General features: G+C 33.3%; 1 protein-coding gene and 1 long non-coding RNA gene across 2 annotated transcripts; both read left to right on the forward strand.

Annotated features, from left to right (window-relative positions):
* Positions 1-5,750: 5,750 nt before the first annotated feature.
* LOC146945351 (uncharacterized) lies at positions 5,751-7,094 on the forward strand. The gene is made up of 2 exons (XR_015028166.1): positions 5,751-6,353; positions 6,814-7,094. It is a non-coding gene; the product is annotated as an uncharacterized LOC146945351 (long non-coding RNA).
* A 2,394-nt stretch (positions 7,095-9,488) lies between these two features.
* LOC146945352 (uncharacterized) lies at positions 9,489-10,091 on the forward strand. The gene has a single exon (XM_085748053.1). It carries the CDS (start codon positions 9,489-9,491, stop codon positions 10,089-10,091), a length of 603 nt encoding a protein of 200 aa, XP_085604179.1.
* Positions 10,092-13,193: the final 3,102 nt, after the last annotated feature.

The following is a 13,193-nucleotide window of genomic DNA, read 5'->3' on the forward strand; positions in this document are numbered from 1 at the left end:
AGCTATGTGGTGAAGGGGTTCTTGACAGATTTTCATAAGAATCTAGTGAAGTTGTATGGATGTGTGACAAAGAGAACCACATGATTTTGTTTCAGTTCGGTCTATGTCCCTCTTGTTCTCTCTCTCTGATAAGACCCTCTTTGTTCTTTCTCTACTTTAACTTGTTTGTTTTGTGCATTGTTTTTCCTATTATTATATATAGTCTGAATATATGAAAAGTATCAACATCATGTTCCTGATCTTGTGATATTTCTTGCTAGAATCTAGAGATGGTTGAATAAGGTTCTTAATAATTGATATTTTTGCTGCAAAAATATGGTTTTACTTTATGATAAACGTTCAGTTAGACAACTATGTTGTACAGAAAGTGTTGGAAACTTGTGATTACATTTGGTTCGGGTCGAACCATTAACTTTTTGGTTATGTTTCTAGCGAACTGCTGTATATGTTCATCTTGGTTTGGTTTTTCTACCAAAGGAGTCCTATTCTCAATGTAGTTGATTTATATATCTTGTGACAAACCTAGAAACCTTTCAAGTGGTCTTACAATAACAAGTTGTTTTACTAAGGCTTTGCATAATTACATTCTAATTATGATGATGTACTTTCAGATTAAGCTATAGTTAACTTTGAAGCTAAGTATGATATGGCTTATAATAACAAAAGTTGTTTTACTGAGGCTTGATAGTTAAGGTCTAATACTTGTAAAAAAAACATAGTTAAGGTCCAATAGGATTTGATTATATGTAAATCACAAGTAGTTTATAACTAAGTGATGTTTGAAAATTGGTTCTGAAAAATGTGATTTTAAATAGAATTGATTCAGTTGCTGTTGAATTTGAAGTGAAGTGATTTATATTTCGACATGTCTCCTCTAAATAAATCTGAGATAAAAGTTAGGAAAATGTTAACTTGTGCCCTCAAGACACAAGTTAATGATTCAAATATAGAAAAAATTTATTGGAATGTGTGCGTTGCATTTAATATTTAACTTTTTAATCATTTAAATACACAAAATTTTAGAAAAAGTTTCTTTTTTTAAGTTTCTTAACATGTGCCCTAAGGGCACAAGTTAACACTACCCGTTATAAGAAAAAGTTGACTTTTTAGGTTCATAGAATAATTAATGTATCTTAGTGTAAATATAAACTAGATACATCACTTACACAATGAACCAAAAAAGTTAATTGTTTCTTATAATAAGGACCGGATGGAGTATATAATTAGAGGAAAAAATCAATTGTGGTGTAGTCCACCGTGAAACCAAGTGCGTGTTTATTAAATGATGATCAATAGTTAATTGAGAGTATTTATATATATTTTCTTTTTACCCTCAAACGAAAATAAATTAAGAGTCCAACCTACATTAAATATTATTTGTCTAAATACTCAATTTCATCAAGTTTTTTGGTCATCTATAGCTATGTCACGCCAATCAAATGGTGTGACATCTTAATTTTTTTTTTTTGTCATATTTGTCATATTATGTGGTTGTTGACGGTAGCCATGCTTTTTCTGGAAAAATATTGATCGATAATGCTCTCTCTAAATTGAACCAACGATGCTCTTCTTGCTCAAAAACGTTTTTTAAGATTGAGATGAGTTATGAGTTCCTAAGCCCTAAGTTCCTTATATATGGGCAAAGACTTGAGAAAATTAAGGGTTGTTATGTGTAACAAACTCATGATTTGTTATTATTTGTTATGATGTACAAACTATTTCTATTTCACTCTTTAATTTTTATATATATGGAAACTATTTAACTATATTTTAAAGTTTATCTTAATCTTTATCCTTAAAAAATACTTATCCTAATCTTAATAATATTCAGTAGAAGCTCACATAAATGAATATACCTCAGCTTATTTTTATCTAAACTTTAATCAAGATAATACAACAATTCATTTTGGGATTTAATGGGTTTGAACATAGATCTTTTTTAATTTTATGCAATATGAAGCTGTTGTGATTTCCTTAGAATTATTGATCGATTGCACTTCAATTGAGTTTTGAGGTAATCATCTCTAATTTGTTGGATTGGAATCAATTAATTTGTTTTGTTTGATACCTCCTTGATCGTTCTTATTGGTTAATAAAAGGATGCATTCGAAACATATTTGATTTTGTGTGAATGGTTGTTCTTATTGATCAAAGAGCAAGGTTGATTCTGGATGCATTGATGTATTTGATTTCGATAACATATTTTTCGGTAACATAATGATTTTGTAGTTTGCTTTGTTATAATATTTTGGTTCTATCACAACTTCTTTGTATTGGCTAGTGATAAGGATGATTTACACCAATATGTTCGTGTTTAACTCTGATCAATGGAGAAAATTAATCAAATTGAAGTTATTGATGACTGTCATATAGTGATTTTAGCATTAATTAGAAGTCGTTTCAGGATCATTGTTACAAGTTTAAGTATGTTTTAGTTGAGTTTTTGCAAATAAATCAATGGATGAGCATGGAAGAACAATTATGCATACAAGGCTTTAAATCGTGTTAAACCACATAAACCTGATAACTTTATAGTTGTGCTATACTTTTTACAAGATTAATCTAGTGATTTTTTGGGGTATAGTCATTACGGAACTTTCGATGAGGATAAATAGGGCAAGATATGAAGAAAAGCAAAAGGTCCAACATGGGTAGTGCTATGAGTTGCATGTCGCGCATCTAAGAAGGATTCTAAAGTGGTCAGCTACTGGTAGATTTGTGTTGTGTGCATTAAGGTGTATGTTGCCCAGGTTGGGATAAATCTAGAGTGTATAGTTACTACATCATGTGCGATGCACACAAGGTTGAGCATGTCGCGTGCACGTACTGTTCCGGAAAGTTTGAAACGCTCGCCTATAAATAGAAAAACCCTACCTCATTGGAAAATGACTCTCTAACGATTGGAACATAGCGAAATCGTGGTTTTAGAAGTCTAAGATCTGCCGAAAACATCCTGGAGGCAAATATTCATCACATGGTGATCCTTTATTCATGTATTTCTTTACATATTCGTTTGTTTATCATGAGTAGCTATTTTTTTAGGTTAGTTCATGTAGATGGCCTTCTTTGTGTATATTTCAACCATGTAATTTGTTGAGTTACCTTTGAATGGAATTTATCGACTTGGTTTTATTTGGTTAACATTTGTTATTAATGTTTTTTATGCGTTTACGAATGTTCATAAAATGAAGTCTTAACTACACTACTACAAAATATATATTTAACATCATGGGGGTTTTAGTTTTCACATCAGCAGGGAAAATATCTGATGGGAAAAATACACACTGTGTGTTTTTACATCAGTTGATATAAGCAAATGAGGGGAATTCCTAATAGCATATAGCATTTACATCAGTGGATAGTTGAAATGAGGGGAAAAAAACGCGGTGGCATTTTTGCAATATAAGTGAAAACTTTGTCTAACATTTCTCACATCAGGTGGTGTGAACTCCACTGATGGGAAAATATCAGTGGTTAAAACTTTGTTGCCTCCTATCGTAAAAACGCATACCACACACGTTCTTCACTCAGTCAAAAAAGTTCTCTCTCACCGTCGAAGGTTGTCTCTCAATCTCCACCTCTCCCGTCGAAGGTTCTCTCTCACCGTTGAAGCTTGTCTCTCAACCTCCACCTCTCTCGTCGAAGGTTCTCTCTCACCGTTGAAGCTCAGTCTCACCGTCGAAGCTCTCAATCTCACCGTCGAAGCTCAACCTCTCTCCCGTCGAAGCTCAATCTCTGGTTTCCTCTGGTGAGTTCTCTCTCTCTCTCTCTCTATGACTTTTCAATTGTTGAACAAAATTGGATTTAGATGATTTACCCTTTTCAATCATGAAACCCTAATCCCTTTTCAATTAGTGGTTTTAGATGCTTTACCCTTTTCAATCGTGAAACCCTAACCCCTTGTCAATGTTATCAATAAAACATTCTGTTTAATTGGTGAGATTGATGAGTTTGATGAGTTTTTGAATTCTGTTTAATTGGATGAGTTTTTAGATGGTGAGATTGATGAGTTTTTGATATCTGTTTAATTGGATTAATGTGGATTCTTCAGGAAAACATTTTGCTTAACATTACCTATTCAATTCTTTTAGCAATAAACCAAGAAAGTAAGTAGGATGTACAATTTGTTCTGTTAGCATAATTTGTGAGACCTGGGAGATGATAGTGAAGTGAAATTAGACCCATCAATAAGGCCAATGAAATCAGGCTTTGTGAGTTTATGAATAAGGCCAATGAAATATAACATAAAATGTCTTGGGATGGGTTTAAGGCCTTGTTAGGCGTTTGTTTTTTGTGCTGTTTTGGGCATGACAGCTGGCTGCGTGACAGCAGTAGTTAGTTGTTGTTGCAGCCTCTGTTTTCAGCCTGTTTTGTTGTATCAACTAAGAGTATATGGAAACTACTACTTAATTTCTGTTGGCATAATCTCAGAATCTACTACACTGTTATGGTGCACTATTTTGAGTTGTTGTAGCTTTTAGTACTATACTATACACATCAATGAACATAGAATTGTGGGACACACAACCATATAAAATTATGGAGACAAACTATATAATAATTTAATTTGTTTGAAGTGTGTTTTCATATCTCTTAATCAGAAGCTATTACCACACTGTAGTGAAATGAAAACAGGTACAATCTGTCACAACAATTAGTGGTGCTTAACTAAGTGAACAGACTAAAGTGTAGTATCTGATTCATTCTGTTTAGAAAGAAAGAAAGAAAAAAAGTTAATAATAAGGTCATGATAACCACAATCAGTTATCTTGATTCATCTCTCTCTTTCTCTCTTTGCATGAACTGTTAATTTCATTATATAATTTCCTACTAGTTTACGAGCAATACCGAAAGCCTTTTGTTTGCTTAACCAACTTTCTACTATTTCAAGTAGGATAATTAATAAACTTTTACAAAAGAAAAAAAAATGTTGACTTCTGTTTTGAATTTAAAAAACAAGTACAAATCCACATTATTGTTTTACAGGATGTCATGGCTTGTTATACTAAAATGGTGTATGTACGTTTATCTATGCATGTTAAAATATTGGTCAAGTGAAAATCCACATTATTTATTTGCATAATTTGATGGCTTGTTATTCTAAAACGGTGTATGTATTTATCTATGTATGCTATATTTTTTATTATTATGTTTTATACTTGTTGGGTTAATTATTGCTTATGGAGACACCAATGACATGTTCTCCAATTGTTCGGATCAAGTTCCTAGATTTTGTTGAGGGAAAATTCTTCATAATTGTATTGCATCCGCATTGGAGTGGCTTTGAAAAATCTGTGATGAATTGTTTCTAGATTGTTGTGGCGTCGACAGGTTTGATGGATGAAGAGACTGGGCCTGAACCAAGTGGAAGTCAGTCAGACTACAAATCGTTGCTCTCTTTAAATAACCTGACCATTTAAGTGTTAATTAACTCTTAGGGTACATGGGGCTTTTGGTGGGCAACCTGAATACCTCAAAGAAGCTGAGGAGTTTATTAGGCATGTTTTCCTGCTGTTCTGGTTTTTTAGCAGCTGTGTGATAGCAGCGTTTCTGTTTCTGTTGCTGCTGCAGTCTTTGTGCTATCTTCATTGCTTGTAAGGTTCGCCTACCCGTTTTGCACGTCTTGTGCCGGGTATGTCTTAATAATATATGTTGATTCAAAAAAAAATTAGCCCTAAATTTAGAGAATTTTAATAATATACGGTCTATGAAATCATCTTATATATGCTAAACAAACCTAATGATAATTAATCCATTACAATGTCGAGTCCTTAATTTGAATTGAAACACTAAGATCTAGTAGGCATGTATAGTGCATAAATCTTGCCAATATATTACACTTTAATTGTGATAGTTTATTGTATGAATTATGGTGTCAAAATTGTAGCTGCTACATTAGTTGAGTTAGTCTTCATGTGGCAGGCTTAGTTGAGTTAGTCTTCATGTAGCAGGCTGAATAGAAACATAGGTATTGTACTTTAATTGGTTTATGTTATGTGTGGTGAGTAATCAGCCCCAATTTCAAATCCTAGTAAGTTTCTAAAACACTGCCATGATTGTTCCTCTTTACCAATACGAGAACACAAATATGAAACAAATTGGTGTAAGAAACTGATGTCTGATTTCACACAACAAATTATGGATGCATTGTTGGTCATATGTTTGTGATTTCTCTAATTCGGGTCGTATTTATGTTTATAATTTGGGTCGTATTTTGAAACACTTTTAAGATTAATTTTTGAATTTCAACTGATTATTTCAGCTTGTCCATATTTGCAGGGATCCTAACTTGCACTTTGTAGAATCTCCTGCATTAGCTCCACCAGAAGTTTAAATTTAGCTTCACAACAATTGTAAGCTATCTTTTTTCAAACTCTTTTACTCTTTATCCTACAATCATTCATTATTGGCATGATAATATATGTGGATTGTAGCATTACAAAATTGCGAGCTATGTTTGGTTTCACGTATGGAGTCGTTAGAATTGATTCTAACTAAGAAGTGATTTTGAGGCTTAATAATAAATCTAAGAAAATATCTTCTTTTGTGCGTTTAAGTTGGTAGTGTCATGTATATCTCTTAATAAATCATAGAAAATATCTCATGAATGTGTTAAGTGTTTTTTGTGTTAGTGACATGTATATCAGAAAGTGCTCTTGATGCTTTGTTATTATTGGTATGTGATATTTTGTTTAATTAAGAACGAACTCATTATTGAACCTGCCGGTGCTTATGTTTGATTTAGTTTCTAAACCAAATTATGCCGTTGAGATAACTTTTTCTATTGATTTTTTTTTATTTTATTTTTTGCAGCTGAAAAATGTTAGTGAAGATATTTATGGCTGATATGATATTACCTGTGGCTATGCTTTATATGGCTAAAGATGATTTTGCAGTATATGGAATGGAATGATGATTCTGCAGTTGTTTTTTTTTTTTAAAGGATTCTGCCTAAAGATGTTGTTATATGGTTGTTGATATTGCTTTATATGGCTATAAGTTGATATTGCTCTAATATAACTTATATGTACTATTTATTATTGTATGGAATATATGATTTGGAAAGTTTTGGTAAGCAATTTTATATTATAAAATTTGATTTTTTTTTTCAATAAAAATTGATTTCACATCAGTGGGTCAGAGTGCTGATGTGAAAACTGCAGGGTTAAATTTCAAAGTGCGTCTATTACATCAGTGCAAGTGGACCTGATGTAGAAATTCAAGATTTCACATCAGTCGCAACCTGATGTGAAAGGATGTGGACTTACCACATCATATCAGTTTACATCGGTTACAAACTGATGTAAAAAGTCATTTCCAACTGATGTAAAAAATAATTTCTGTAGTAGTGCTAGAATTTTGACCCGTGCGTCGCACGGGTTTTCTCGACTATAATAGAGACCAATAAATAATTTTTAACCCGTAAGATCATTGATATGGTAGAAATATTTTCTTCAAAAAAAAAAAAGCAAGAGGATAGGAATGAAATTGGTGTGCAATCCATTTTTTTAGATGGAATTTGTTAGGTTAAATAATTGCAAACCTAATAAAGCAAATGAGCGAGAAAAAATTAGGTTAAGTTGCTGCAGACGTAACAAAATTAATAAATAAGGATGACTATTAACCCTAGCTTTGGGGATTGATCTAACTTTAACCATTTAATCTCTAATAATTTTACAAATTTATTACCGCCTTTGTGAAAATAGTTTTAACCCACAGTCAAACCTTCGATGGTTACAGACTAATCTAGGACATTAGAGGATTGTGACCGAAGAAGCGGGTTAGTACCAAGACATTGAGCTTAGCAATTTTTGTTAGAACGTTGAGAAACTAAGTAAATCAATTGTAGACTATGGACCCAATTACTTTTGTTAAAGGTTTGAACCCTTCTAATATGTCAAGACCTACATTCCGGGAGGCTAATGGGATATGTCACAGACACATTATGTTCCATTTTTCCCTTTGTTCTCTCGGTTCTTCTGTTTGATTTCTTCGTGATCTTTATCTTGCTCCACACGTTGTTTGATTTCAGTTGGTTTGATTTGTTTTTTTTTTTTTTTTGCTATGATTGATTTGGTTTGGTATTCGGTTTAGCTTGGTATTGTTTGATTCAAATTGATTTGTTTTGGATTTGTTCACTTGGTTTGGTTTGGTTTGATTTAGTTTGGTTCGATTTGGTTTCGTTTGGTTTCGATTAGATTGGTTCTTGATAATTCCTTTTTTATTTGTTGTTTCCTTTTGTTTTTGGCTATGGTGTTATTTTGTTTGGTTTGATTTGATTTATTTTTTGAAAAACTCTCAATGTTTTATGTTAGTGCATTGTAAGTTTGAGGAGAGATGTTAGATACTTCATCCATTCTTTTTTAAGTGTCGTTTTAGAAAAGTAACATCAAATTAGGAAAGTGGATTTTTTCACCTTTTTTCTATTATACCCTCGTTTAATCCACCAATAAATTTTTAATTTTTTGCATAAAATTTCTCTTTCAAATAAATTTAATGTGTTATTTTCCTCTCATAACAAACAATTGTTTATTATTTTTTTCATACTTGCACTGACATTGTATTTTTTTCTACTTTTTTTATTCACGCAAATGAAATGGCGTTACATTTTTTTTTATTTTTTTCATTTTTTATTTTAAACAATATTATGAAATAAAATAAATAAATAAATGAAATAAAATTTATTTAAATTGAAATTAATATGAATCGCCTAGTTACTACTTTTTCTTCCCTCCCCAGTTTTTCCAATTTAAATTACATGAACCAGAAGCACATAATTTATCTATAATATTGTGAAAGGTTGTTCATCTTCATGTGCCGGTTGTGCCTTCCATTGCCCTCTGCTGCCCTTGGTCATGTACTTTGGTTTCATCAGCATCCACAGCTACCCTATTTTGCACAATCTCTTCGAATTGAGCGAGATTTTCCATTTGGTTGGTAGAGCTAGTCCATAGTGTTAAAGAGATCATTGTTAATTAACTCTCCATTTAGGTTTTCTATGATTGTATTTTGTCGCTTGGGCCATTGTGGTCAGTAATTTGTTTCGCGGTAGGGTACAAGGTTCGGGTGGTTGGTATGACAAAAAAAAATACTCCCTCCGGTCCTTATTATAAGAAACATTTGACTTTTTAGGTTCATTGTGTAAGTGATGTATCTAGTCTATATTTATAACAAGATACATTAATTAATCTATGAACCAAAAAAGTTAATTGTTTCTTATAATAAGGACCGGAGGGAGTAGTTTCGATATATATAAAAATTAAAAAGTGAAATAGACATAGTTTGTACATCATAACAAATAATAACAAATCATGAGTTTGTTACACATAACAACCCTTAATTTTCTCAAGTCTTTGCCCATATATATGGAACTTAGGGCTTAGGAACTCATAACTCATCTCAATCTTAAAAAACGTTTTTGAGCAAGAAGAGCATCGTTGGTTCAATTTAGAGAGAGCATTATCGATCAATATTTTTCCAGAAAAAGCATGGCTACCGTCAACAACCACCAGCACAACTCCGATCACAGCACTTACACCCTCAACATGCACGGAAGCAAGATAACCGTGACAGTTACAGCCTTCGCCTCCGTAGTGGAAAACTGGATCAAAACAACCTTCATTCTCGAGCGCGAAGACTATGAATGGCGGGCACTTCTCACCGGCATCGCCATTGATCCTAAGGCAGACACTTTGCAACTTTGCACCGGTAACCGGTGCCTTATATTCCAACTAGCACACGCAGATTCCATACCGCAAAACCTCCGTGATTTCCTTCTGAATCGACACTGCGGATTCATTAGGTTTAAGAATCCTAAGCTACGAAACATGCTTAAGTCATCGAAACACGGTTTGGAGATTCATAGAGATCCTTTAGATCTCTCGTTCTACAGAGAAGAGTACGATCATGATTCAGTGGAAGAGATTATTTATAAAAGCCTTGGATTGAAAGTGGATGTGAGTGAAGAGATTAGAATGAGCAATTGGAGTGAAGAGTGTCTTAGTGATAATCAAGTTGCTTATGCTTGCGTTCAAACTCACTGTGCTTATCTCATGGGGAACAAGTTGCACTCATGGGAGTTATGCATCTAAACTACTTCCATTTATAGCTTCTTTCTTTTTTACTCTTTTTAATTTAATTGTTTCTAAATTGATCAATAAATAAGGGTTACTCCTCGTATGTTATTTGATTTTTTTGTCTTAGATGAAGTGGTAATCCACTGATATTAAACTCACACACAACTGTGAGGTCCCGAGGTCCCAGGTTCGAACCCAGGTCATGATGTTCGACCTTGCAATTTTGACATTTGCCAGTTGAGCTATGACTTCTAGACATTTGTTTTGGCTCTGTTTGGTAAAATTAGCTGATAGCTTTTAGCTGATAAGCTAGTTGAAGTGTTTGGTAAAATTAGCTGATAGCTTTTGCTTTGAATAATAAGGGTAAATATGGAAGAAAAAATGAGAAGCTAAAAGCTATAAGCTCAAAAGCTAGTTGAAGTAGCTTCTGAAAAATAGCTTATAAGCTCCTGAAATAAGCTATAAGCTCGTTGTACCAAACAGAGCTTTTTTTGTCAAATGAGCTTATAAGCTAAAAGCTCTTTTTTTGGGTTTACCAAACAGAGCCTTTATATATAATAATGTTGTTTGTTCGCTCTCCAATTTATTAGTTTTGTTTAGTTTTTGTGTGTTTATCAAATGTTTTCCTTTGTCTTTGTTTAAAGAATTATATCACTGTTCAGGCCCGGTCTTGGGTGCGCAAGCAGTTCAACCAAGTCGGGCCTCCAAAAGCAATGGGCCTCAAAAAAATAAATTAAGTCTAATACACACACCCCACCTAAATAAAAGAAAATACATGTTACTTCTTTTTCTTTCTTTGGTACACTTTTGAGGTTTTTCTAGACTCTAATTCTCCTTACTAGACATAAATCTAATGTTATCAAACCATCCCCAATTTGTATAATCACTTAATTAGCCAATTTGAAAATCTATTTCATGAAAAGAATCACAATAATAATTTCTTTTTCGTATAAACCATTCGTTTCCCCTTTCCCATAATGGAGGAGTGAAAAATCCAAATGACACCGTTAGGTAAATTTCACCTCTCTTTCATTTAATTTTTTTTATTTCATCTTATGTTTAGAAGTTCTTTTGATTCTATTTTTTAATGAAGCTTAGATACAAAAAAGTTGCATTTTTATTTTTTGGAGGCTTATTTTAAAAAGAGAACCGAGCCTTCTATTTCATAGGAACGACCCTGTCACTGTTTTCCTTTTGAAAGAGTTCAAAAAACAAAACAAAATCAACAGGGTACGTAGATGAATATTTTATTTGACTTATACGTGGCCTACCATTGATTTACATTTTTGAATTAGTTGGACGACTAGTGCTTGGTCCATAATTATAAGACATTTTTAAGAATTTTTTTGTCCTTTTTATAAGATCCTTTTGTTTTTTTCAATTACATTAATTATTTATTTACCAACATACCCATATTTCTTTTACATCTTTTTCTTCAGTCAATAATAAATACTACGTTGAAAACATAAACTAAGTCATTTATAAAGGACAAAATTGTAAAAACAATAGTAATTACAAACAAATTTTTTGGTAACAAAAGGGAAGAAAAAAAAAAAACTAAAAAGGACCCATACTAGGGTCGAACAAACTCAACACCCCTGGCATCTGCTAAGAGGATAGAGGTCATATCAGGAGGGCCTTCATTCAAAATAACAAAGCTACTACCACTAAGAGCACCCTTTTTAGCTAGAAAATCAGCTGCAGCGTTACCCTCACGCAAAGTATGTCGTAAACTAACCACCCAATCTCTACGAAGAAGGTGTTTAATAGCCATGACTAAATTTCCATATTTGTGATGAACATTCAAATCCTTTTGGATGAGGTCAACAACAATAGTTGAATCAGAGAGACACACCACATGCTTAAATCCAGTATCCCAACACAACTTCAAACCATGGTATAAACCCAAAATCTCAGCATGGAGGATGCAAGGTCTACTAATTTTTCCAAAGAAACCATGCAAAAAGGAACCTGTATGATCACGAATAAGACCACCAAAACCTCCCAAGTTGGAATCAAGGAACACACTGCCATCAACATTAAGAGCTACTGAATCCATACTAGGTCGTTGCCAACTAACAATACGTGCAGGTTGCTGAACACTATGAGGGGTAGGATGAGCAAAAACTTTCAAGATATGATGCAGAGATGATAATGTTGGAACAAAATGTGTTTAACAATGAACCTTAAAGAGTTTTGATGATAACAAGGTATTAAAAATTGTAAATTGGACTAGCTAATATTTGTTCAAGTGTACAGGACCATAATTATAAAGTTACATCATCATTGGTTCTGAATGAGCAAATAAAGAGCAAAAGAAAATGAAGCTTAGATGATTCTGAAGGCAAAGCGCTCCTGAAGTCAAGCTGCTCCTGAAGAAATAGCGCTCCTGAAGTAAAGCTGCTCCTGAAGAATAGTGCTTCTGAAGACAAGAGGTCCAGAAGCCACATCATCAGAAGCTGCGTCATCAGAAGCTGCATCATCAGAAGCTGCCTCATCAGAAGCTATTTCACCAGAAGCTGAATCTCAACTGGATTTACAAAAGATTCAAGAATTGAAGAATTATCAATGCAAAAGTTGTCTATTGGATTCGAAAACACAAACAAAGGATTAGTGGAATTTTGCAACGGTCATTTCAAAGGTGTTTGAAGGCTTGTGCTTGCAATTTGGACGAAAGCGTTGACATTGTACTTTGTACGAATTGTACAACCACGTTCTCCACTACTCTGTTTTGTGTCCACGCTACAAGACAAGAAAACATATCCAGAATACAGCTTCGCCTGCATAGATGTTCCTTTGGATAAGGAATGGATTTCAAATTGGTTCTTCGTAGGACAACAGCCAAATCAGGCAAAAGATCATTGGTGAAAGATCAAGCTTCAACAAACGACTCTTTGGTGTGCTGGCAATTTCACAACGTCTCTTTCACACCTCTATATAAAGGAGTGAAGACCTAGAGATTTGGTAATGCAAGAACGCTGAACGAAAGACTCACAAGATTTTCACAAGTACCAAACCTCTGCTGAAATTGTTCTGCATTCACTTAGAATTTATGTGTCTCAATGTCATATCTTAGAAATTCTTAAGTCCATTGAGTCTGTATCTGATTTGTATTGT

This window comes from Medicago sativa, chromosome 2 (assembly GCF_051527215.1).
Source record: "Medicago sativa cultivar Bolivia chromosome 2, Bolivia_mono, whole genome shotgun sequence".
Classification (NCBI taxonomy): Eukaryota; Viridiplantae; Streptophyta; class Magnoliopsida; order Fabales; family Fabaceae; genus Medicago; species Medicago sativa.

Excerpts from the sequence above, each read along its gene's own strand:
- LOC146945352 (XM_085748053.1), top strand. The coding sequence starts at position 9,489 with ATGGCTACCGTCAACAACCACCAGCACAACTCCGATCACAGCACTTAC.